General features: G+C 41.2%; 1 protein-coding gene across 1 annotated transcript in view; it reads left to right on the top strand.

The window, feature by feature from the left end:
- CCDC146 (coiled-coil domain containing 146) overlaps positions 1–24817 on the top strand; it is a 144605-nt gene that overhangs the window by 73557 nt on the left and 46231 nt on the right. The window contains exons 3-4 of the mRNA XM_007117298.4: positions 20545–20627; positions 23484–23693. Coding sequence (XP_007117360.2) covers positions 20545–20627; positions 23484–23693 — 293 coding nt within the window. The remainder of the gene's footprint in view (positions 1–20544; positions 20628–23483; positions 23694–24817) is intronic.

Here is a 24817-nt window from a genome sequence, read left to right as displayed (position 1 = left end):
TGTTTGTGTGTAATTTTATAAAAATTAGACCATTTTCTACATAGTTTTTAATCTTTTTAAATTCTGAATGTAACACATATAAAGTGTCCAAAATATAAAGATACAATTGAAATCAAATACTCAACCACCATCCAGTCAAAAAAAAAAATACTGCCAGCTTCCAGAAATTCCCCTCCTACTCTGTCATTCACCCTGTAGTAGCCACTGTATTGACTTTTATGATAATGCTTTTCTTGGTGTTCTTAATAGTTTTACCACCTAAGCATGAATCCCCATATACCATACTTTTGTGTTGCCTGTTTTCATTATTTTTAAAATTTATTTTATTTATTTTTGGCTGCATTGGGTCTTTGTTGCTGCATGTGGCCTTTCTCTAGTTGTGGAGAGTGGGGCTACTCTTCATTGTGGTGTGCGTGCTTCTCACTGCGGTGGCTTCTCGTGTTGTGGAGCACGGGCTCTAGGCGTGCGGGCTTCAGTAGTTGTGGCATGCGGGCTCAGGAGCTGTGGCTCACAAGCTCTAGAGCGCAGGGTCAGTAGTTGTGGCGCACAGGCTTAGTTGCTCCACGGCATGTGGGATCTTCCCGGACCAGGGATCAAACCCACGTCCCCTGCATTGGCAGAAGGATTCTTAACCACTGAGCCACCAGGGAAGTCCCAGTTTTGCCAATTTAAAATTTTGATGGAAACAATTCTACAAAATGTATTATTTTGTGTTTGGTTTCTTTCACTCTATGTTATATTTATGAGAATCATTCATATTTTTGCATGTATATTTCCACTGTTTGGTTTTACCAGTATTATATTTACCCAATATATTGCCAATGGATATTGAGGTTGTTTCCAATTTTCATAAATTACTAATAATGCAACTTGAACGTTCTTGTACGTGTCTCTTGGCGTACTTGTGCATGCACCTCTGTGGGCATTTATCAAGGAATAGAACTGTTTTGTCATGTGGTTTGTGAGATTAGGCAATTTTTCATATAATTATTAGTCATTTGGGTTTAAGTGACTTTATTTTCATGATCTCCATTCTTCCAATATAATGTTTTTCTTTTAATTTCTAAAACCTTATTTGTTCTTTTTTAATAAATTTGTATTATTAGCCCTTTGTATATCAAGTATTTGCATACTTTTTTTCAACTTTGACATTTGAATTTCAATTGTGGTATTTACATATATGGAAGTCTTTAGATGTTTCATTTTTTTAAATTTTATTTTATTTTATTATTATTTTTTAACATTTAGATGTTTCATTTTTATATTAATCTTTTCCTTATGATTCCTTCACAATACTACAATCATATAAATGCCATGTGCATTTTCTATTATTTTTATGGTTTTATTTTTTATGTTTGAATTTAAACACTCTAGAATTTGTTTTAAAGTGTGACATAGGAGCCTAACTATATTTTTCCCCCGAATGTTTAAAAAGTTCTTACAATCCAATGTTTTAATGAATTCCACCTTTTCCCTGTGCTGACTTGAACTTATCCATAAGCAAAATGTTTTCTGGTTACATTGATATGGCTCTCTATCCTGGTGCTACTGTCCTGCTGTTTAAATATCATAGATCTAGAATGCATCTTAAATCTGAAAGGGAAAATGCACACTTAGAAGTCTTCCTTTTATAAATTTAAGTAACTTATTATTCCAACTGTACTTTACAATCTTATAAGTTCCAAAAATTCTAGTGATTAATTTGGGAATAACTGGCCTATTTTAAAATATTTTTATCAGCCTGGGACATTTGTTCACAACTTCTTTTACGTTTCCCTATACACGTTTGTAGTTTTCTAGATATGGATCTTTCACATATCTTGTTAAGTTTATTTCCAGATTTTTCATCTTTCCCATTGGTATTATGAATCAGATCTTTTCTTCAATATGTTTTCAAACTTCTTATTATTATTAATTTGGAAAGCTATATTTTTATACATTTATTTTATAGATGGACACCTTACTGCATTATAAAATTATTTTGTATTTTTCATGTAGGCATTTATATCAGCTGCAAATAATGACCGTTTTCCCTCTTTCTCATATATACACAACATTTTCCTGTCTAAATCCCTTGGTATATATTTTCTGAATTATATTCAATGATCATGCTCATACCAGTCACTCTTCCCTACGTTATTTCTGATTTTAGTGGGAATTCCTCTAGAGTTCCATAATTAAAATGTGACACTAGCTATTTGTTTGAAATTAGTGCTTAAAGGATAATAAATTCTGAAGAGTTAGTACTAAGCCTGTAACTGCTGTTGTCCGATTCTAGCCAACATGGCAGGAGGCAGAGTGGAGTAGTGAAAAGAGGATGGACTCTGAAGTCACCATGAATTTGAACCCTTGCTTCTCTCCTTAGAGCGCAGCCTCTCTGGCACATACCTATTTCATAGGATTATTAGAAGAATTAAATGAGATAACATATTCCAGGCCCCTAGTATATTTTTCTGACATATTATTTTTATGCACAATCTAAACACTATAGTTTAGAGTGTTCAGATTTTTCCAAAAATTTCTTTGTAAGTATAACTACCATTCTATTCGTCTCTATTAATTACATTCATCTATTTTTCTCAAAATGCTCAAAATAAGGAGCATCTCTGTAAAAAAAAAAAAAAAAATAGAAGTGAAAAACCACTTTGATGGGATACCAGGCAATGCTAAGCATCTGTTTTCTTCTGTGAAATAGAGTGTAGTCTCTAAGTTTGATAAGAATATGAGAACATATTCAAAGTGTCTTTGTAAGACGTTCTAGGAAATTTTGTTCCTTTGTGCTTTCTTTTTAAACGAGTCAATACAGTCTATTCTAATTCTATGGTATATTCTTTTCATCATCTCTATGGCTGGCAAATATTCATTCCCTGAGGATGGAATGGGTTTTGATGAAAGTCAAAGATTCGGGCTTCCCTGGTGGCGCAGTGGTTGCGCGTCCGCCTGCCGATGCAGGGGAACCGGGTTCGCGCCCCGGTCCGGGAAGATCCCACATGCCGCGGAGCGGCTGGGCCGGTGAGCCATGGCCACTGAGCCTGCGCGTCCGGAGCCTGTGCTCCGCAACGGGAGAGGCCACAACAGAGGGAGGCCCGCGTACCACCAAAAAAAAAAAAAAAAAAAAGATTCATTTGAGCTCTCTGTAGACCTAAGTTTGGTGAGTAAGGTAGGAAAACAAGCCAACTGAGAGTGATTTTTTTAAAAACTAACATTGACTATATGGATGATTAAGTATATTATAATATTGATTATTATAATATACAATTATAATACTTATAGAAACAATATTATTTGAATAAATTAATAGCCTTTAAAGTATTTTAGGTCAACACTCTCTTGGATATCTAAATTCTGATACTTTTGGTTATCAAGAAATATATATAATCTTTTTTTTTTTTTTTTTGTGGTATGCGGGCCTTCCTCTGTTGTGGCCTCTCCCGTTGCGGAGCACAGGCTCCGGACGCGCAGGCTCAGCGGCCATGGCTCACGGGCCCAGCCGCTCCGCGGCATGTGGGATCCTCCCATACCGGGGCGCGAACCCGGTTCCCCTGCATCGGCTGGCGGACGCGCAACCACTGCGCCACCAGGGAAGCCCAAGAAATATATATAATCTTTTAATAAAAATTTTCAAACCTATACAAAAGTAAAGAAAATCGTATAATGAACCCCCAAGTACCCATAACCTAGCTTCAGCAATCATCAATTTATGGTCAATCTAGATTCATCCCCCACGCATTTCCCACACCACCAAACTCCTGATTATTGTGAAGCAAATCCCTAATATCAAAGTATTTTTGTTCATAAATATTTCAGTCTGTATCTCTAAAAGACAAAAACTCCCTTAAAATGTAACCATGATGGGGCTTCCCTGGTGGCGCAGTGGTTGGGAGTCCGCCTGCCGATGCAGGGGGCGCGGGTTCGTGCCCCGGTCCGGGAGGATCCCGCGTGCCGCGGAGCAGCTGCTCCCGTGGGCCACGGCCGCTGAGCCTGTGCGTCCGGAGCCTGTGCTCCGCAATGGGAGGGGCCACAGCAGTGAGAGGCCCACGTACCACAAAAAAAAAAAAAAAAAATTAAAAAATTAAAATGTAACCATGATGCCATTATCATAGTCCCTCAGCTAACAAAAATTCCTCAATGTCATTAGCTATCCAGTCAATTCATACTTCCCTAATTGTCCTATATAATTGTTTAAATTACTGTGCAGTTATAAAACAACTTGATACATAGTTATGTTCAGTTGATTTATTTTGTCCTCAGTTTTCAGCAACTGATTTTAATTTTCTAATTAAGGTACTATACTGTTCTAAGTCACATCTACAAAACGAAGTATATTCAAAGAATTATTACTTCTATCCCTAGCCCCTCCCCCATTTCCTCCTCCTTCTTATAGTATAATTCTATTTTAAAGTTTATCCTGCCTTTATATTTATATAAAGTATATATAATATAGCTTCTTGAATTTAGGAAGGTTTGTGCTTTTGTTATAATGGTTATCTTTATATAATATCATTTCTCCTTTTTTATAATTATTTTTGACTACTGTCTTTTGGTTTCACACTACAAGTGACTTCAAGTTAGCTAATATTATTTCTTCACCCTACCCTTCCTCACAACATCAGTTTGACACAGTGTCTGTCCTTCTACAAATATTACCCACTCCTATGGACTTTTATGTCTGCCAACCTGTACTACCTTAAGTTCTTCAGATGTGTTTCACGCTGTCTCCATGCCATCAGCAAGAGACTATGCTACTCCTTTCTGAGTTTCTCTAATTCACTTAAAAATGAGTGACAGAATAGAATTGTGATCAAATTCCTACAAAGCCTCTCACAAGCTTTGTGACCTTGTTCAAGTTTCTTAAGTACCTTCAGTTTTCTTTTACTTTTTAAATTTTGGATTGTAATATTTATTTCACAGGGTTATTGTGAGGACTAAATAACATACATAAAGCACCTAACATAGTACATAGCAATCTCTCATAAATAAATAAATATGAAGCATTACTTTCAATAAGATATGAGAAGAATTATTAATTTGTACTTTTTGTGTATTTTCATTTGGTAAATATTTATTGAATAAATTCATTTGATTATTTATTTAGTAAATATTTATTGAATGACTGCTATTTGCTAAGTACTTGCATGTGTGTTTTCTTTCATGTACTCAACAAGTATTGTGAGTTCCACATAGGCTAGACCTTGGACACATAGTGATAGGAAAGGTGGACATGGTCCCTACCTTTATGGAATTTCCAGTCTTTCTTCTTACCATAAGTCATAAGTTACACTCTTTTTGAATATATTATTTTTGTCCCAATAACTCCCCTCTTAGAATCCCTTGTGTTCTGGTGCTTTACTTGCCTGGAAATAATTTTCTCATTTGACTACGTTACTGAATGTTCACTTCTTATTTGGATCAAACCTCTACTAAAATGATAACTGCTAGGGTAAGTTGTTCAGAATTTTATCTGCAACTTCCTTACAAATTATAATTTGCTTTTTCATCAAAGCTCATAAAATACAGAGCCAAAGGGGTCATTAGCTGCAAGGATGATGTTTGTAGATAAGGAAAAGCTCTTTATGTTAACTGAATGTTTCCTGTTTTTCAGCACCCACCTCTGCCCGCCAAATTTAGCCGACTGACACATTTTTTCACATTGTCTTCACAACCGTTTTAGCTTATTTTTTGTTCCATGGTGCATAAAGTTTTACTAAAGTGAATAAAATATATTTCAATATTCAAATAATAAAATATTTCAATTTAAATATTTTTAGAGTATGTCGATTAGTCAAAAAAGTATCAGACATGTTTATTTCATCTTTTCATAAAAGTATCAGAAGCTAAAATGGAAAAATAGCAGCAAAATCTCAGAAATTTTAAAGCATTAAGTTCTAAAAACACGATGCAGTCACACACCCTTATGTCCATATATATATATACACACACACACACACACACACACACACACACACACGTATATATATGTTTATAAAACATGACACAAAGCAGGACGCCAATGTTAAATGCCTACAAGGCCCGTAAAGGGTATGTGAATGAGTGGAACAGCCTAGGTGTCAGGACACTGCACACACCTTGAATGGGTGGGGGGCCGACTGTGCTTCTTGTGAAAGGAGCAGCCTCTTCTATCACTTCTGAAAGCCAATCTCTGCTCAATGCCAGCTGATTATTACAATGTTAGAATATGAATCTGGTGTCATCAAATCTAATAATTCTTCAAGAAAAGCTGAAAATTCAGTTTTTTATGGCAAAATCTACAAATTTTTTTTTTGTGTGTGGTATGCGGGCCTCCCTCTGTTGTGGCCTCTCCCGTTGCGGAGCACAGGCTCCGGACGCACAGGCTCAGCGGCCATGGCTCACGGGCCCAGCCGCTCCGCGGCATGTGGGATCCTCCCAGACCGGGGCACGAACCCGGTTCCCCTACATCGGCAGGCGGACGCGCAACCACTGCGCCACCAGGGAAGCCCCAAAATCTACAAAGTTTTAAACATTACCAGCTAATTTTTCTAACTTTAAAAATTATGCATACTAAAAACATCTGCAGATTTATACTTTTGACGGCTAGTTTGCAATATTTGGAGTGAAATACACTGCTGTGACATGGATTAAGGGCTATCTTACATATTTTAAGAGACATAGGTAGTATCTTACTTCTTTTCCTGATAAAGAAATATGTAGAAATAATTACTGATCCTTATAGTGTTACCACCTATCAAGAATAACTGGAAATGTGGCATTTCCATGAAATGAGGCTATTCCTGTTTGCCAGAAAGCACATTAAAATATTTTGTAATCGTTGACTTAGTGAACTAGAAACAGCTGTGTTTGGTGAAATGTTTGTTAGAATCTATTTTTTTAACTTTTTTTTTTTCATTTCTTTTTATTTTACTTTGCTTAGGTATCAAAGTTGGTATCAAGTGAAAGAAGTTAAAATTATACTTGGTTGTATTATATGGTTTTTCTCTCCTTTTTCCAAAACTAAAACAAGCTAAAAAACTCTCTCTCCAAATATCATAAAAACCAGAGTACTTGGAAAACTGTGTTAGTTTCTGAATATCCCACCCTATTCTGAGGAAATTCCAAGATAGCCTTGGGTAGTTGCTATCCATCTGTTACCATTCAATTATAGTATTTTAAGAAATTTATAAGGTGACTAATTGGTTTCTATTAGAACATAAACCAAAAGATTCTGAGGATCTAACTTTGGCTTTAAGCATAACATTATAATACCCATTTAGTTATAAAAGCTCTATTATCTTGCCCTTTAAAGAGTTTTCTTTAGGATTCAAATATTCAGGTGTTGGAATTTATGCTTTATTGACGGATTTGAACATCTCTGATACTTAAATTTGACCTACCAATCTACTGAAGTCATTAATAGAGAGTAACTGTGGGCTGAGCTATGCATCCTTGGAGGTAGAGCACATTGAGTTGAGGACTTTCCCTGGGTGACAAGCTGTCAGGAGAAAATGTTTGACAGTTTTTCTATTCAAAGGCTCTTAATACTCCATTCCAACCTGTATGCGGAGTGTGTATTCCACAGAAAACCAACCAATCCATAAATCTTCCACAATCAATACCAAGTTTATATCCTGTTATCTTTATACACACACGCCCACATACGCGCGCACACACACACACACACACACACACACACACACACACACACACACACACACCCTTCAGAAAACCAACCAATCCATAAATCTTCCACAATCAATACCAAGTTTATATCCTGTTATCTTTATACACACACGCCCACATACACGCGCACACACACACACACACACACACACACACACACACACACACACACACACACACACACACCCTTACCCTTCAGGCTGTTGGTGTTCCTTCTACACTGACTTTTTTAGAGTCTTTCAGTGACATCCTTGATCCTTTTGGCCCAATTCACATGTGTACGTGGAGAGAGAAAAACCATACATTGAGATATCCTTCTGTGATATGCCCAAGCTTTCATGCCACACCCCCAGTCTGCTAGCTACTGATGGATTCTTGAGACATGTGTGAGCACCTGCTGTGTGCCATGTACTACGCTAGGTTCTTGAAACACCAGAATGATTCTTGTCTTCAGAGAGCTTCCCATCTGGTGAACAGATATGTGAGCAAGATTTCAGCTTAACGAGATAACCACTCTAATTGAGGAATGTGTGAGATATAGTGACCTCATTCATTAAATATTTCTGAGCATCTTAGTGTCAAGCAGTTTTCTAGGTACTCAGGCTATATCAAGTAAATAAAAGAGTCAAAGATACTCTGCCTCATCTGAAACATTTGCAGAACACATAGGAAAGCTTATACCAGGTTTTAAGGATTGACCTCTGTTTTCATGGTTAATAATTTTACTGAACAAAACTGAATGGCTTATGCACACTAGAAATAAACAATCCAAAAAAGAAATCGCAAAAACAATTCCACTTACAATAGAATCAAAAAGAATAAAATACTTCAGAATAAACTGAACAAAAATTAAATGACTCGTCCAAATATGCTGCCAGGATGAAAAGCCCCCGTACGGGGGGATTAGCAAGAAGAGAACTCACACATCCTCATATTCTGCTCCCAAGTTTCCATTTTATGGTGTCAATGGGGAAGTGCCAGCTGCAACTTTGGGTTTTTGTTCGTTTTCAAAGAACAGTTCTTCGATTAGCAGTGAAAAGCTTCACTGTGTATCACAGTCTGCCTGCTAGAAGGGGAAGTGGAGGGTGGCACTGCCGTGGCACACACGCTGCTGGCACTGGGGCTTCCCAGATGCCTCTGCGGTAAATGATTTGTTATTTATGAATACTGGGAAGAGCACTGTGGGCAAAAGCATCTTCAAAACAGGAATGTGGGCACCAGAGGTCCCAAGTTTCTTTGTGGCGGAGAGTGGCGATATCCTTTATATCTGTAACCTCATAGCCCAGAGCTGGGGGCTGACAGCTGACAGCCAGCTGAGAGGGGCGGTGCTCTCAGCACAGAGAGGAGCCTGAAAGGTGGGCGCAGCGGCAGAGAGAGCACCCTGGCCCACGGACCCTGCCTGCTGTGCTCTGGGCTCACCCACGTTTCCAGTGACAGCTTCTTAAGACAGGGGCAGGGCAGGGGCTGGTGGCCTGTGATCTGCATAGTGAGATGAAGAGTTGACCATCTTTATACATTTGTGACCCTTGCGTGAGAAATGCTCTGTTCTCCAATGTCCCGGCTCCCTTTTGGATCTCTCCCTGCCTAAACCCACTCAAGGTCTGTAGAGGTGCCCTAGAGGTGGGAACGCTGCCTGTGAAGGACTGAAAGACTGACTGGTCAGAGTCAGCAGGCAACACAGTTCTTTCTGGGGCCCACGCCCCTCCTGCCCACACCCCTACTCTCCTGGTTCCTGTTTTTGTGACTTCAGTCATTCGTGGTTTTAGCCTGGCTCTGTTTCCTGCCCCCATTATGTTCTGGCCCTCGTGCAAATGCCCCTCAGGACTCTGGCCCCATTAGCTTCTGTACTCTTACCTGTCAGCTCACTCTTTGAAGTTCAGAAAGAGGCCTCTGGCTTTTAATCTGGCTCGTCTCCCGCCTCCTGGGCTCACAGCCACTCCAACCTGCCATCATCTTTTCCCAGGATCTTTGGAAGTAGGGGGAAATCATTTAAACAAAGGATAAATGATTGTTAAAATTCCAAGCAATCGCCGTTTCACTGGGACAAATGTGAGTGTTTTAAAGGAATGCCACTCATTAGCATGTCTGTGCTCAGGCATGCTTTTTATTTATTTGGCTGTACATGTTATCTTAAAATTATTGTCACTTAATTTTGAAGTCCTATATAGAGTTAAGCCACCTGCATTACTCTCACCCACCATGTCCACTGCATTTGCGACCTTAACTCTGGGAGGTCCTGTTTGCCACTTGTAGCCTCCCCCTTGCATTCCTGTGGTCGGCCACCAAAGGAGGAACAAGACAGCTGTGGGAAACCGTCCCAGATCTCCCTGCTCATCCTGTGAGCCTTGCCAGCCACACAGAAGAGAGAAGGGGAGCTGTGGGGTGAGGCAGTCAGTTTTGTTTGGCACATTCTCTGCTCTTTCAAGTCTTGTGTTCAGGCCAGGTTACCTTGCTCTTTTCCTCCTTTTACACCTGCCTTCTCTGACGGGTCAGTTGGAATGGAGGTGAATGAATGAACTAGAGTTCTTCCAGCTACATTACTGGTTTTAAGATAAGCTTAAGTCCACACAGTTTAAGGAACACTGCCGAGTACTTATGAGATACCAAGCTACGGGCTGGGACTCAGAGATGAATACAGTAGGATTCCTATCACCAAGGACTACACAGCCCAATGGAGGAGACATATTAGTGTAATATGATAATAGAGATAATAGTGTACAATGTGTACAGTAACAGGTGCATCTAAAAATACAGAAGCAATAGAGAGAAAGAATCAATTCTGCCTGGAGATGTCAGGCAGCCGCAGATGCTGACCACTGAGATGTTTTAAGGAAGAATAAGAATTCTCCAAGTGGACAGGAGAGAGAAATTGAAGCTAGGGCAATATAACATGCAAAGACACGGTATGGAACTGTGTTAGTTTTCTATTGCTCTCATAGCAAATTACCGCAAACTTGGTGGCTTAAACACAAATTTATTATATTATAATTCTGTAGGTGAGACGTCCAATATGAGTCTCAGTGGGCTAAAATCAAGGTGCTGACAGGACTGCATTCTTTTCTGGGGGCTTTAGAGGATCATCTGGTTCTTTTCCTGTTCCAGCTTCTAGAGGCTGCCCTTATTTGTCTTGAGATCCCCTTCCTCTGGCAGGTCAAGTCCTTCTCACACTTCCAATCTTTCCTTCGACTTCCATTTCATATCTCTAACTCAGCTAAGAAAGATTCTTTGCTTTAAAGTACTCACGTGATTAGACTGCACCCAGCCAGATAATCCACAATAATCTCCTCATCTTAAAGCCCATATCTGCAAAGTCCCTTTTGCCATATAAAGTAACAAATCTACACACGATAGGGGTTAGAATGTGGACATCTAGGGGTGGGGGAATTATTCAGCCTACCATAGCACGTGGTCTAGAACTGAAATGGTCACAATAGGTTTAGAAAGAGAGGAGACAGGTTTGGAGAGGGTGGCAACTGCCAGATAATGAAGGCCCTTGTAAACCACGTAAAGGGACCAAGACTTAATCCTGAAGGTGATAGGATCCTCTGAAGGGATTTTTTTTTTTTTTTTTTTTTTTTCTTTTGGTACGCGGGCCTCTCACTGTTGTGGCCTCTCCCGTTGCGGAGCACAGGCTCCGGACGCGCAGGCTCAGCGGCCGTGGCTCCCGGGCCCAGCCGCTGCGCAGCACGTGGGATCCTCCCGGACCGGGGCACGAACCCGTGTCCCCTGCATCGGCAGGCGGACTCTCAACCACTGCGCCACCAGGGAAGCCCTGAAGGGTTTTAAGCAAGGCGAAATTGTGTTTTAGATAAAGCACTCTGCTAGCAGCGTGAAGGACAGATTCAAGGGGACACAACTTGAAGTAAGGAAAGTGCTTAGTTATGTACTGCCACATTCTCAATAAGAAGTGATGAAGACTTGTGTATAGCACTATATAGGTTCTGTTTATTCTAAGAAACTATCTGATAATATCTAGTTCAACAGAATCTATGGATGAAATGCCCCATAATATCAAATTTCTCTCCAAAAAAATGGTCACAATACATGAACATTGATATTGTATCATTCATGTAAACCATTTCATGTGTTCCAGGTGTTAGATGAAGATGTTTATTGTTCTCTAACCCTAATTCCCATAGTCTTGAATGGCCCTTGCCCAAATAAAGTCCTAACTTGGCCAATAACAGTAGCGTGCAGGCCCCTCTGTTCAGGAGTCATCAGCATGTAGGTAGGTTCAGACTGTGAGTAGGAGGTAGTTCAGATGAGGGACAGTGAATAATTTTTAAAAAGAAAAAAGGTAACGACAAAATCATGGGCAACACCAACTTTTAAAGGAGGACCAAAGAAGAAAACACAAGAGTAAGGAGAGAACCCTGAGACCCTATGTCACAGGAACCAGAGGAGGAGAGAGTTCAAGGAACAATGAACTGTAATAAGTCAACAGTAATAAATGTCACAAAATTATCAAGTATTATAAGGACAGAGAAATGTTTGAATTTAATAATTAAGAGGTCACTGGGGCTCCACTTCTAATCAAGATGGAATAACATAAACTAGATTTACTCTCCTACCTGAAACAACTAAAAAATGGACCAAATCAGGTGAAACAATGGTTTTCAGACTTTGGACAACAGCACAGGACAGTGATCCCTAGGAAAAGGCAAATAAAAGAGTTGAGAACTACAATTGCCCCATTTTACTACTTACAGAGTGTTTCCAAATGATAGCATAGGGAGGGGATTCCAAACAGAGCCAGGTGGTCTTGCTGATTTGAGGAGACAGAGTTTGGGGTTCACGGAGGCCAAGTTGGCTAAAATATACAGGTGAGGCAACAGAAGAGTTTCAAAGAGAGAGAGAGAGCTCCAGAAATCTCCCGAGGGATACTGATCAGTGCATGCGTGTGAGGACACTACTGAGTCTGGGAAAGAACTCCCAGAGAGGAGGGGATGGAACAATACTTGGAGATCATGCAGAGCCAAGAAGAGTTCATGTTAGGAGGTTAAAAAGACCTGTTGACACAGCAGAAGGGTACTGACTCAGTAGTGGGACCAAATTAGCCCAGAAAAAGGATTATTCTGGACTTCCTTAACAAAGTTTAAAAGCAAGGCTTGAAAGGATCAAACTGTTTCCAAGAAACTTAACTGTGACTCACAAGGCCCCCAAGTATTTAAAGGAATACTCCTCCCCCAAAAAGAAAGAAAAATCCATTTCACAGTAGTGTAAAAATCACAGTGTCTGGCATCCAATCAAAAATTAGTAGGTGGGCTTCCCTGGTGGCGCAGTGGTTGAGAGTCCGCCTGCCGATGCAGGGGACACGGGTTCGTGCCCCGATCCGGGAAGATCCCACATGCTGCGGAGTGGCTGGGCCCATGAGCCATGGCCGCTGAGCCTGCGCGTCCGGAGCCCGTGCTCCGCAATGGGAGAGGCCACAACAGTGAGAGGCCCGCGTACCGAAAAAAAAATGCCCCAGTCCAGGAAGATCCCACATGCCGTGGAGCAGCTGGGCCCATGAGCCTTGGCCGCTGAGCCTGTGCGTCCGGAGCCTGTGCTCCGCAAAGGGAGAGGCCACAGCAGAGAGCGGCACGCGTACCGAAAAAAAAAAAAAAAAAAAAAAAAAAAATTAGTAGGCATGCAAAGAAGCAGGAAAATATGACCTATAATGAGAAGAATCAATCAATGAAGTAGACACAAAAATAGAACTAGTAGACAAGGACATTAAAACAGCTATTATATATATTTTGAATGTAGGGGGAAAGGTAGAGGAAAACATGAGCATAATGAGAGAAGTGGAAGTTATAAAAAGACCCAAATCAAACTTCTAAAGATGAATAATACAACATTTGAGATGAAAAGTTCACCGCATGAGATTAAGAGATTAGGCACTAAAGATAAAGAGATTAGTGAGCTTTAAGATATAGCAAGAGAAACTATCCAAAATGAAACAAAGAAAAAAGACTGGAAGATAAAAATGAACAGAACATCAATGATCTGTGGACATCAAGTGGCCAAACCAAATGATTAATTAGAGTCACAGAAGAAGTAGAGAAGGGGATGGAAAAAAATATTTGAAGAAATAACACTTGCAATTTTTCCAAATTTGAGGAAAACTATAAACCCACAGATTGAAAACTTTGAACAAATCTCAAGCCAAAGAAAACCATACCAGGACATATCCTAAACAAATTATTGAAAAACGGTGATCATGAGAAAAATATCAAAATCAGCCAGAGAAATGAGGAAGTCATTTGTCAGTTTACCAGTCTGGTGATGGAGCGGGGAGTCTGGTCACTATGGATTGGTGAGTGACTGGAAGGTAAGGGAGTGGAGATAAAGGGCAGAGACAACTCTTTTGAGAAAAACTGAAATGAAAGAGAAGGAGAGAAAGAAAGGGCTAATTACATGGGAACATAGCGTCCATGGGGTGTTTTGTTTTGTTTGTTTGTTTTTAATGAGATAGACGAGCAAATTTACAGGTTGAGGATAATGTTAATGGTAATAATAATAACTAACATTGATTAAGCCCTTATTTGTGTACTAGATACTATACTCAATACCTTACATATATTGATTCATTTGGTCTTCACTAGAGTCTTATGTAACGGGGGCTATTTTTGTCTCTCTTTTATAACTGAAGAAACCTGAGGTACAGATTGATTAAATATTACTCCTAATTACAGAGTTAAAATGTAGCAGAGTTGGAATTCAAACCAAAGTCCACTTGTAACGTACTTGACTTCTATGTGTTGAGCCAGCAAAGTAGGACAAGTAGAGGTTATAAAGGAGAGAAGGTATAACTGATGCCTGGGAAGAAGTAGGAGAGTATATGTTTGAGAGCACAGGTGCATGGGTTGGACTTGACAGGAGGAAAGGAAGATTTCATTTTTGAGATTTGGGGAAAGAAGTTAAGGGTGGGTGTAGGTGTAAGATAAATGGATTCATTGATGAGTTTAGGTGGCCTAATTTTGTTTGGTGAATGAGTTAGGTGTACAGAAAAGCTAAAACTTGATATAACAACTAAGGGGAAAAGTCAAACAAAAAGAGTGATGAATCATTGTTGAGAGTTCAATTGCATTTGAGCGACATCAAATGGCTATGTTGTTTATTTCTAGCAGTGACAGGGAGAGGGTGAGAGGGAGATAAGGATGGTAAGGATTTGTCTACCTCCCACAGCATGGCAGCTATTTCTCAGGATGAGACCACCAGTAGGTAATGTCAAAGAGGCAACAGGAACAGAGTAGGTTAATAACAATGGTCACCTTGGTTGCTCTGCAAACACCCACACAAACACCTAATTGTTTCCTCATGCTGACCCCCTTCCAGATAAGTTCACTTGGTAAAAGCTCTTACTGAGCTATTACTTTCCTTGGAATGTCCTAAAATTTCAATTTTCGAAATTTTTTCCATATTATTACATGTCATCTATGAATCATGAACTCTTGTTAAACTTTTAGCTCTAGAGTAAATGTTTCCTTCCATTCTCAATTACGAACAAGGCAATTCAGTAATACAAGTATCTATTGTGAAATCATATTGATGAACTTATGACATTATATCTAACCTTTTGTTGTGTATACTCTCTGACAACTTAAGCTCGGGCTTTACGCTCTATTTCTTAGATTCTGCATTTTTAACACGCGACAAACTTGGTTTCTGTACCCGGTTGTATCATGCAGTGTGAAAATGCAACTATCTTTTCCACGTTTATGTTTATGAGCAAAGCATTTCATCTACTAGGATTGAATCTTTTTCTTTCTAAGAGATTTGTTTTTAGTAGAGTAGACCAAATAAAGATAGCTTATCAATCCTCTTTCTGAATATCTATGACTTAACCTTTTCCAAGTTATGTAAAAACTACAAAGGCATATCAGATGTTTTGCCCTGTCAGCTTTCTTCCAGATTCTGGGGTACCAAAGGCAATCTGGCTGGTGGAGTGATGGAAATAGCAAATAGGAAAGGAAATCTCTCCATCTTCTTGCTTTTTCTGTGGTCATGAAACCTCCCAACAGGCATCCTTGGACCACCTGCCATCAGGCTTGGAACTACTGCTGTTTCGGATGAGACTCAAGTTAGGGAAAATACAGCTGAGTTTTCAACAAGTCTGAGCTAGAATTTGGCTGTATCTGCCACTAGGATCTGATCGCAGTACTCTCCAGTTTGAAATTCTGCTCTGAATTCCCATTGCTTACAGCAATAGTTTTCAAGCATATTTTAACAGCCTTGTATTAGTAAAAGTACTATGTATGCATTGGAGAAAATTAGGAAATACAGATAAGCAAAAAAAAAATATATAAAAACCATGCATTCTTACTACCCAAAGGACATAATTTTAAAAACCTTAGGTCTTATCCGAGATCCGTACTTTATTGATAGTCTCTCTTTGATGAATTGTCATCATAATCACTTCTAATTCTTTAAATGTGGTTTCCTTTCATTCTTTCAACATATTTATAATAGCTGCTTTGGAGTCTTTGTTAAGTCCAACGTCTACACGCCCAAAGCAGTTTCCAACCTTTTTTCCTTGCATGTCTCATGACTTTTTGTTGAAAATTGGACATTTTGGATAACACTGGAGCAACTTCGGATTCTGATCCTCTCCAGGCTTCTTCTTGTTGCTGTTTTGTCTTTGTTATTGTTGTTCAAACATTTATTTGTTTAGTGACTTGGCTGAACTAATTCTGAAGTGTATCCTCCGTAGTGTGCAGCCTCTGTTGTCTCTGTGTAATCTTTCCTTGTTTTTATTAATTATTAACTTTGGCTTCTTGGGTGCGGTGCTCCATAGCTTGGTCAGTCATTGATTAGTCAGAGATTGTATTTAAGCCTCCCGAGCCAGTATAGGTTTCACCCTTTTCCACTGAGTCTGTATGTGGCTTGGGGACCACTTTCAAGGTTCAGGGCGTTTACATATATGCCCCACCTTTAGCTCAGCGACTGATAGCTTGGAAGTACCCTCTCTGGTCACTCCTGAGAGGTCACAGCCTTGAGCTTTTCCACAGCCTTCTGGACCACCAGTACTGACTGTGATATTAGCAGGGCCCTCTTTGACTGTCTCTGGCCATGATTTTTCTGTTAAACTTCTGCTGATCTGCCTCCACCGGTATCACTAAGCTATGAGCCTCCTCTTACTGTTCATTCTTGTGATAGCTATTGTTTTGGACAATGCTCTGGGGCATGACTAGTCTACACTGTTCCAAATAAAGTGAGCATTCTCAGGCAGGACTTGCTCAGCAGGAGCTGGGGTGCTAGGGGACTCTGATCTTCCTAGGTTGCCACGCCTGCCCAGAGCCTCCTTGGAAAGCAGGAGCTTGGGGAGTGGGGAGTGGGCACTACTGAACAGCTGCAGCCGCCCCCCGGTGAAGCTCTTTCACAAACAGAGCTGGGCAGGAGGGGAGGTGGAGTGCAGCAGTTTTCTGGGGCTGCCCCACCCGCCTAAATGCATCTTCAGGAATAGGAAGTTGGGAGCAGTGGGCTCTTCATTGGCCCCTAACCCTGCCCGGAATAGTTCTTACACAACTGGGAGCTAAGGGTGATGGCTGCAGCTCATGGGCAAATGCCACAGTCTCCCACTCTTCTTACTGAGTTTCAGTAGATTTCGTTAACTAAATGCCTCTCAATTTCTTGCACACCCTTAGGTCAATTTCCAGAGACTGTAAATGGTTGTCTGAGATAGTTTTAACCAGTTTAATCAATGTTTCTTTGAGAGAGAGGATTCATCGAGCTCTTCACACTACCATTCTGGAAGTTCCACCCCCTGGAAGGGGTCTATAATTTATAATTTTACTTATTTGCTGTAACTTACAATATAAAGAAAATAATTGCAAAATACCAAATATACTTTTTTATGAATAATAAAACTACTGAGTGTAGTTTTAAGCATTCCATAATTTCTTTTGTGTGTCTCTCCTTGAACTGTGGGCTACTGTAAGGAGGCCCTATGTCAATTCACTTGTTTCCATTGTGCAGGGCAGTTGGTGGAAGGTAATGGTCTCTTCAGCCTTAAAACAAAATACTATATGTGTTTCTAAACATGTGATTCCATAATTACCTTACCCAATGGCTTACCTCCAGTGGCTATCTTACTAGGCTAGTTTGTTGGCTAGTTACAAGGCTGGCTCCCATGTGGCCTTCATGGTACACACATACTCATATAAGCCCACACTCACACATATAACCTTTTCCCAGTTACTTTTCTCCTTTAAGAGTGCCCATATGCAAAGCTTTTTTTTTTTAACCAGTTAGACTTTAAAGGTACAGTGCCTATGTCCTACACCCTTTTTAGGAGCCAATGACAATGTCTGTGATACAAAATAAATTATGTATTGGCTCAAAAATCCAGAAAGAAAACTGCAGAACCAAAATAAATGTGTTTAATTAAATATCTATAAAATCTAACATTAGGTCAACCCACCAACAGCAACTCAACACTTAAGAAGTTATACATGGGGGGTTCCCTGGTGGTGCAGTGGTTAAGAATCCGCCTGCCAACGCAGGGGACACGGGTTCGAGCCCTGGTCCGGGAAGATCCCACATGCCACGGAGCAACTAAGCCCGTGCGCCACAACTACTAAGCCTGCGCTCTACAGCCCGCGAGCCACAACTACTGAAGCCCACTCACCTAGAGCCTGTGCTCCGCAACAAGAGAAGCCACCGCAACGAGAAGCCCGCGCACCGCAACAAAGAGTAGCCCCCGCTCGACACAACTAGAGAAAGCCCACGCGCAGCCCCAAAAAATAACAAATTAAATTAAATTAAATTAAAAACAAGAAGTTAGGGCTTCTCTGGTGGCGCAGTGGTTGAGAATCCGCCTGCCGATTCAGGGGACACGGGTTCGTGCCCTGGTCCGGTTAGATCCCACATGCCGCGGAGCGGCTGGGCCCGTGAGCCATGGCCGCTGAGCCTGCGCGTCCGGAGCCTGTGCTCCGCAACGGGAGAGGCCACAACAGTGAGAGGCCCGCGTACCACAAAAAAAAAAAAAAAAAAAACAAGAAGTTACACATAAATCATATAGTGAGAAGTGGAACCTCCTCAAAGGTTTTAAAAATCCTGTTCCCCATATTTCACTCATACATAAAAAAGAGGGTTGTGGGGACTGGAACCCAGGCCTGGCACCAGCTTGTAGGTCCCTCGTGAAAGATCCCAAATACTTTCACAAACAGATGGTTGCATAGTGCCTTTAACAATGTTTTCCTACCCTGATTTTGGTAGAGAAACCATGAAACCCCACTATGTACTCAGGCGTTTGCATGTTCTCGGTTCCATTCATTCATTTGCTCACTCAGCATGTATATGCCAAACACCTACGCTGCGCCTGGGGTTCTACTGGCTGAGGATACAGTGAAGAACAGGGTAACCCAGGCCCTTTCCTCATGGGGCTTTATACCACCTGAGGAATAACATTCTTTTGATCATAATAAATAAATGTACTATTGCAGCTGGTAACATGTTACGTTATGAAGTACAGAGTTGTTTGGGGGGTGCAGTGTAGGTGGGTATCTGTCTTAGATATAGACTTCAGAGAAGGCCTTTTTATGGACTTTTAAGCTTTTCAAGGCCTTTTTATGGATATTTAAGCTGAGGTATGAAGAAAGAGTTGGAGTGAAGGAGGGTGCGAATGAGGAACGGCCAACGCAGAGGCCTGAGGAAGGAAAGAGGTTCATGCGTTTATGGAAACAAAAGGCAGCCAGTGTGGCTGGAGTCCTATGAGCTGGAAGAGAGTGCTGTGAAAAGGGAGGGAAGCAGGGTCAGACAGGACCTCAGGGGTTGTACCAAGGGTCTTGAATTCTATTCCACTTGAAAAGTTTTGAGCACCAAGCATAACAAGAGCATGTTTGAGTTTTTAAAATGATCTCCATGGAAAGTAGATGGATAGGGCCCCTGAGTGGAAACACAGATGGGGAGGGGGCAGTTGGAGTTTTGCTGTAGTCCGGCTGAGAGATGATGGGACTGAGACTAGCAGGATCTAGGGAAGGGAGAGGAAAGTGGATGGACTCAAGAAATATTTTGAGCTAAGAACAAGAGGGCACTGAAAAACCCAAATCTTATCTTTAGTTCCATTTTTTGATACCATGTCACCAGCATTCCAGTTAAGTCCAACCTAATGCAAATGCTCACTGCATTATGGTAACACTTTAGTGTTTGATGCTGTGTTATGATGTCTGTTAGCTACTTATCACCTAACTCAGAGAGTAAATCAAAAGTTATCTTGGCAGAAATGAAAAAGGAATAAATAAAATCACTTTGTGTACCAAATAAATTTTCATGTTTCTTTGACAGTAGAGGCAGAGGCATCGTGGTACAGAGGAATGATCATGGATTTTTGGAGCTGGACCCCTTGGGTTTAAATCCTGACTCTGCATTTAACTAGCTCTATAACTTTAAACAAATTACTTAACCTTTCTAAACTTTAATTTGAAATGGAGATAATTCCTGTTCACAAAACATTTTCAGGAATAAAACAACTGATGTACCACAGTTGCTCAGAAAAGATGCTCAATAATTATTAGTTCTCTCAACTTACAAATAGCCATCCTGGTAATCTATACTCTGTAGGTGGTTTGCTAAACCTAGAAATATGGGTTTTTTTTTAGAACTGGAAGAATTTAACTCAATTCCTTCCCTCGATTTACAGATGAAGAAATCACAGTCTTCATCTAGAGAGATAAAAGAACTCAGAGGGAAAAGAACTTGCCCACGAACTGAGAGCAGACTAGAACTAGAACCATTTGCTCTGAACACCTACCATCTTTCTAATATGCCTTATTGCCTCATATACTTCCTAATGTTTAACTGAAAGATTTTATGGTACATCCATATAACCATTTTATCTCTGCGTAAAACATAAAGGGGGTGATGGCTAATAGTGGTCTTGTGTTCCTGTGATCTCTTTGCTAGTTACATGCTATGGGGAAACTTCCTGGAACCAGGATGGCAGAGTTAAAAGCCAAGTACACCTTGCTGCATGATACCGTGGTAAGGTATGCTATTTACCGACGTGAAGACACCTTTACTCACATCTCTACTTCTTACTTGTAGTGGGACCTGTCTTGTTTTTCATTTTCCCAAGAGCAGACTCTGAGACCAAGATTTGAGTTCAAGCATTTTAAGAAGTGATACCAGAAATTATCGTGAGGGAGTAGGGAAGTGAGATGGGGAAGGGAGTTATCCAGCTGGGGGTGTGTTAATCTTCAGGTTAACAGTGCAGGCAACTGGGGCTCTGTCTCACTGAGGACTCTCTGAGTGACTGTAGAACACGCCTCAGAGCTCTCCCACGGAAGGGTGAAGACGCTGGCATATTTGTTCACTAACTTCCATCCTTTGTTGATCAAAGAGTGCTTCTAGGTAGGTGAGCTCCTGGCACTTCTAGCTTACCCTGTGAGAAGTCAAGCACGTTCCATTGGCCAGAGAAAGCTCTCAGACAGAGGCATACAGATGCTGTTGCTATATATGATAACTGTCCATCGAAGCTACAGGTGACCCCTAGAGCGTGCCAAGGGGACTTTGGCGAGGCACTGACATTATCTGCTACAGGACACTCCTGTAAGATTCTCTCCTCCCCACCTTTCTTCATCGCTCAGAGGTGTAGGTTCTATGACAAGCCCAGCCTACATCTGCTGAGATTTCTGTCTTTACTTCTCACCGGTTCCTCCTATCCCTGGCTACTCGCCTTAGCCCAGTCCTAATCAGCAGAGGTCAGAAGACTAGGCTTCAACAGAATAATTCAACAAGGTTTCCCAAGCATCTGCCATCAGCCACTGGGAATCAAGGGGGAAGGAGAGTGAGAAAGAAGGGGAAATCCTGTTCCGCCGCTACTCCCAAGCCTCTTTCTTCCTTTTCCCCGCCCTCTGCCTCATAGCTTTGCATGACATCTTCATTAAACTCCAAGGAGAGACACAGTGAATAGAAACTCCATCCTGTGATTCCCCAGCCATCCTCTCCCCCGATCTCCAACCACTACTCCTACTTCTTTTCTTGCCCATGCATTTGGCTTCTCTGAGGATGGGAGCCTGAGGGAGGAGTGAAGGAGAAGAGCAGAACTGCATCCCTATGTTCCCTTCACTTTGACTCCACCCCATACGTACTCAGCTCCATCTCCGTTCCTAACCAACCTCCAGTGTCAGAGAGCCATGCAGGACCAAGGCTATGGTGTTCTTTCTTTCTCCTTCCAGGTTGTGTTGCAAAACCATTACTTCCCTTCTGCTACCACATTTTACCCCCTCCTGACCCCTTAATTCCCTCTTTTGTGATTACAACCAACACCCACCACTCTCTCCCACCCCACTGCCCGGTGGGTGGGAGAGGCATGAAGATATAGACTCTTTACTCTTGCTGCTGGGGCCGTAGCAGGACAGATATGGGCTGGAAATGCTGGACTGAAATTGAATGCGTCTTCCATAGAAACCACATTATAAGAGTTGTTAAATTCTCTTCTGCTAACGCTATATTTCAAGTCCATGTGTGTAAGTTACCACTTGTCTTCTGGCTGGAACCCTAACCACATTGTTCACCCACTTTCTGAGGGAAAACAGGAACGATGGCCCAAGCCAATACCTTACAATTCCACAGCTGAAGACTCATGTTAAGGACATCAGGTAACCTCAGATTTACAAAGTATATACAAGGAAACTGAACTGTAAGAAAGAACTCCAGCTTTCATTAACGGAAATTGCATCTATTATCTTTATGGCTGTTGTTGCTATTTGGTACCTAACATAGCGCCTGGAACATATGATGTCCCAATAAATGTTCTGCTATTGAGCAAATGACATATTGAAGCCTGAGAAAATGGGTGGAGCTGGTAACTTCAGTTGAGAGAGCCTTGATTAAGTTATTGGGCATCTCTGCAAATGAGCAGAAACCTGAAGATTTCTCCCGGTGAGGAAGCACACACACACACACAAAGAGAGAGCTGCCTTTAAAACAGGAAGTGGCAGGGTGTTGCTTCTGAACAGGAGAGATGGCAAATGTCAGGAAGCTGGGTTTCTGAGAAAGATAAGTCAAGTCTGCCGGTAAGGCTGGAGCTGGTGTTAGTGTATGATACAGCATAAGTGAATGATTTCTAGAAGATTACTGGAGATTCCATTAAGTCCAGTTTCTATATTCATTCAGTTCTGCCTCTAGCCAGATGCTTAACCCTTTTCCCAAGATAAAGCCAAAGCCATAGAATATAACTGGAGATGTAGGAATCGCCCTCTGCTGTGACACTCACGTCCAGCTGTAGCCAGGCACTGATGTTATGATCAGAAGTCTGTAAATTAATTTAAGTCCATAATTTTACAGGAGAATTTTTCTTCCTAGTTTCCTAGCAAAGTGTCATTGGAAAACTTACTGTCTTTTCTCATCACTAAGGAGGAAAAGGTTTTCCTTCAATCAGGTCATGAGAGTCCAAGAATTCGAGAAAGCCAGGGTTGCTGGGGCAGCTGGAGGGAGGACCCACTCTTTTCATTATTTTTCTTCCCGCCCTTGGAAGGTCATGATCATTCTTTAAAGTCAAGTGCAAACATCACATTCCCATGCAACTAAGCCTTTCTCTGTCATCTCCCACCATTTTGATCAAGACACTAGTGGTAGCACTTGTCAGCTGGTATTCCTTATGCGTATATACGTCTGCTCCCCTCTGCTAGATTGTGAGCTCCATTTGCCTCTAGTACCTAGTGCTAGACTTGGCACAAAAATGCCACTGAATTGAACTGAACCCAGGAATGGAAGGAACAGGGGCAGCAGTGCGGACATACTCCCTCCTCTCCTCGCTAGAACCCTCCCCACAGGAGTTACTAAAGGTATTGAAGGTGTACACTTCTCATTATGCAAATCTCTGTTTTTATGGGACCCAGCATGCAAGAGTCAGAGGTGCAACTGCTACAGGAAGCCAAACATTTCACCGAGCAAATACAACAGCAGGAGTTTCACCTGGAGCAGGCTGATAATTTTCCACAGGCATTCACCACCGAGGTCTCCAAAATGAGAGAACAACTTCTCAAGTATCAAAATGAATACAGTGCAGTGAAGGAAAGAGAGTTCCATAATCAGTACAGGTTGAATAGGTAAGTACGTGATTCTCTCAAGCTCGCTGAAGACAGATACAAGCAGAGCTGTTTCCACATAAACGAAATGAGAAAAATTAGACTAACTGAAGAAGGAATTTTAGGTACAGTGAGGGTGAGAGAGCCGTGTTAAGAGGACTACAAGCCTAGCTCTTTCCTTGACTCCCTAGAACAGGCAGTCCCTGAAAAAGAAGGTTACACAACTTGTAGTAAAAACTTGCAGGTGACAGGGAGACGCTCTCAGGAAGAGGAGATCCCTGTAGTGGCTTCCGTGTGTCAGGAAAGCCATACCCATCAGGAGCTGCAACCAAACAACACACTCCATAGAACCAGGACTTGGCACACACTCGCCACCTTTCCAGCCCTGGTGGTGGCCCCTTATCTTTTTGCGATATCAGATCCTGTGTCTGCATGGCCAGTACCCCACAGGCACTTTCCAAACAAGCTGTATGTGAATGGAGGGTCACATCTGTTTCACTTGATTCTTCTAATACAGGAATGGGGACCACATAGTCAACCCTATTCTCCTATTACCAGACTATTCCTTAGGATCAAGGAAGAAAGTGATACCCTTTTGGAAGACACATTCACTTATCCAAATCTGGAGGATGTCATTCAGTGAACTAAAGCAGAAATGTATTGCTAGAAGGGATAAATGTTATTTCTAAAATCTCCTCTAACATTCCTCCTGTGAATAGCAAGTCAGTGAAAGAGCTTGTTCAGCAAATCACACTATTTAGATTGAATTTCAAAACAACTGCAATCCAGGTTTTGTGCTATGTGCTGTGCCTGGGTACCGGAGAGAAAGCCAAAGCATCTCTCCTAGAATTTGTTACCATTTAAGGTGACAGAACTTTCTCTGGCTATTTTTAAGAGTAGGTAGAGTTCCCTCAGAGTGAATGTAACTCAGCCCTGCCAAGAGATAAGCGAATGACTTCAGTGACCTTTGGAGGACTTTGCCCACCCTGGTTTTGAATCCTCTCTTTGGGGCCTATTATTTCAGCTGGGGGATGAAGAAGACTAGCTTAATCAGGAGGAAAGAAATCTGAGTTCTTCTTGGTCTTTCAGTCTAAACTTGTTTCAGGCTCACCAGTGAGATCTGTAAAAAGAAAGCCTAACTATTT

This window comes from Physeter macrocephalus, chromosome 5, assembly GCF_002837175.3.
Source record: "Physeter macrocephalus isolate SW-GA chromosome 5, ASM283717v5, whole genome shotgun sequence".
Lineage (NCBI taxonomy): Eukaryota > Metazoa > Chordata > Mammalia > Artiodactyla > Physeteridae > Physeter > Physeter macrocephalus.
Note: the sequence above shows the minus strand (reverse complement) of the source record. Positions and strands in the feature narration are given on the sequence as shown.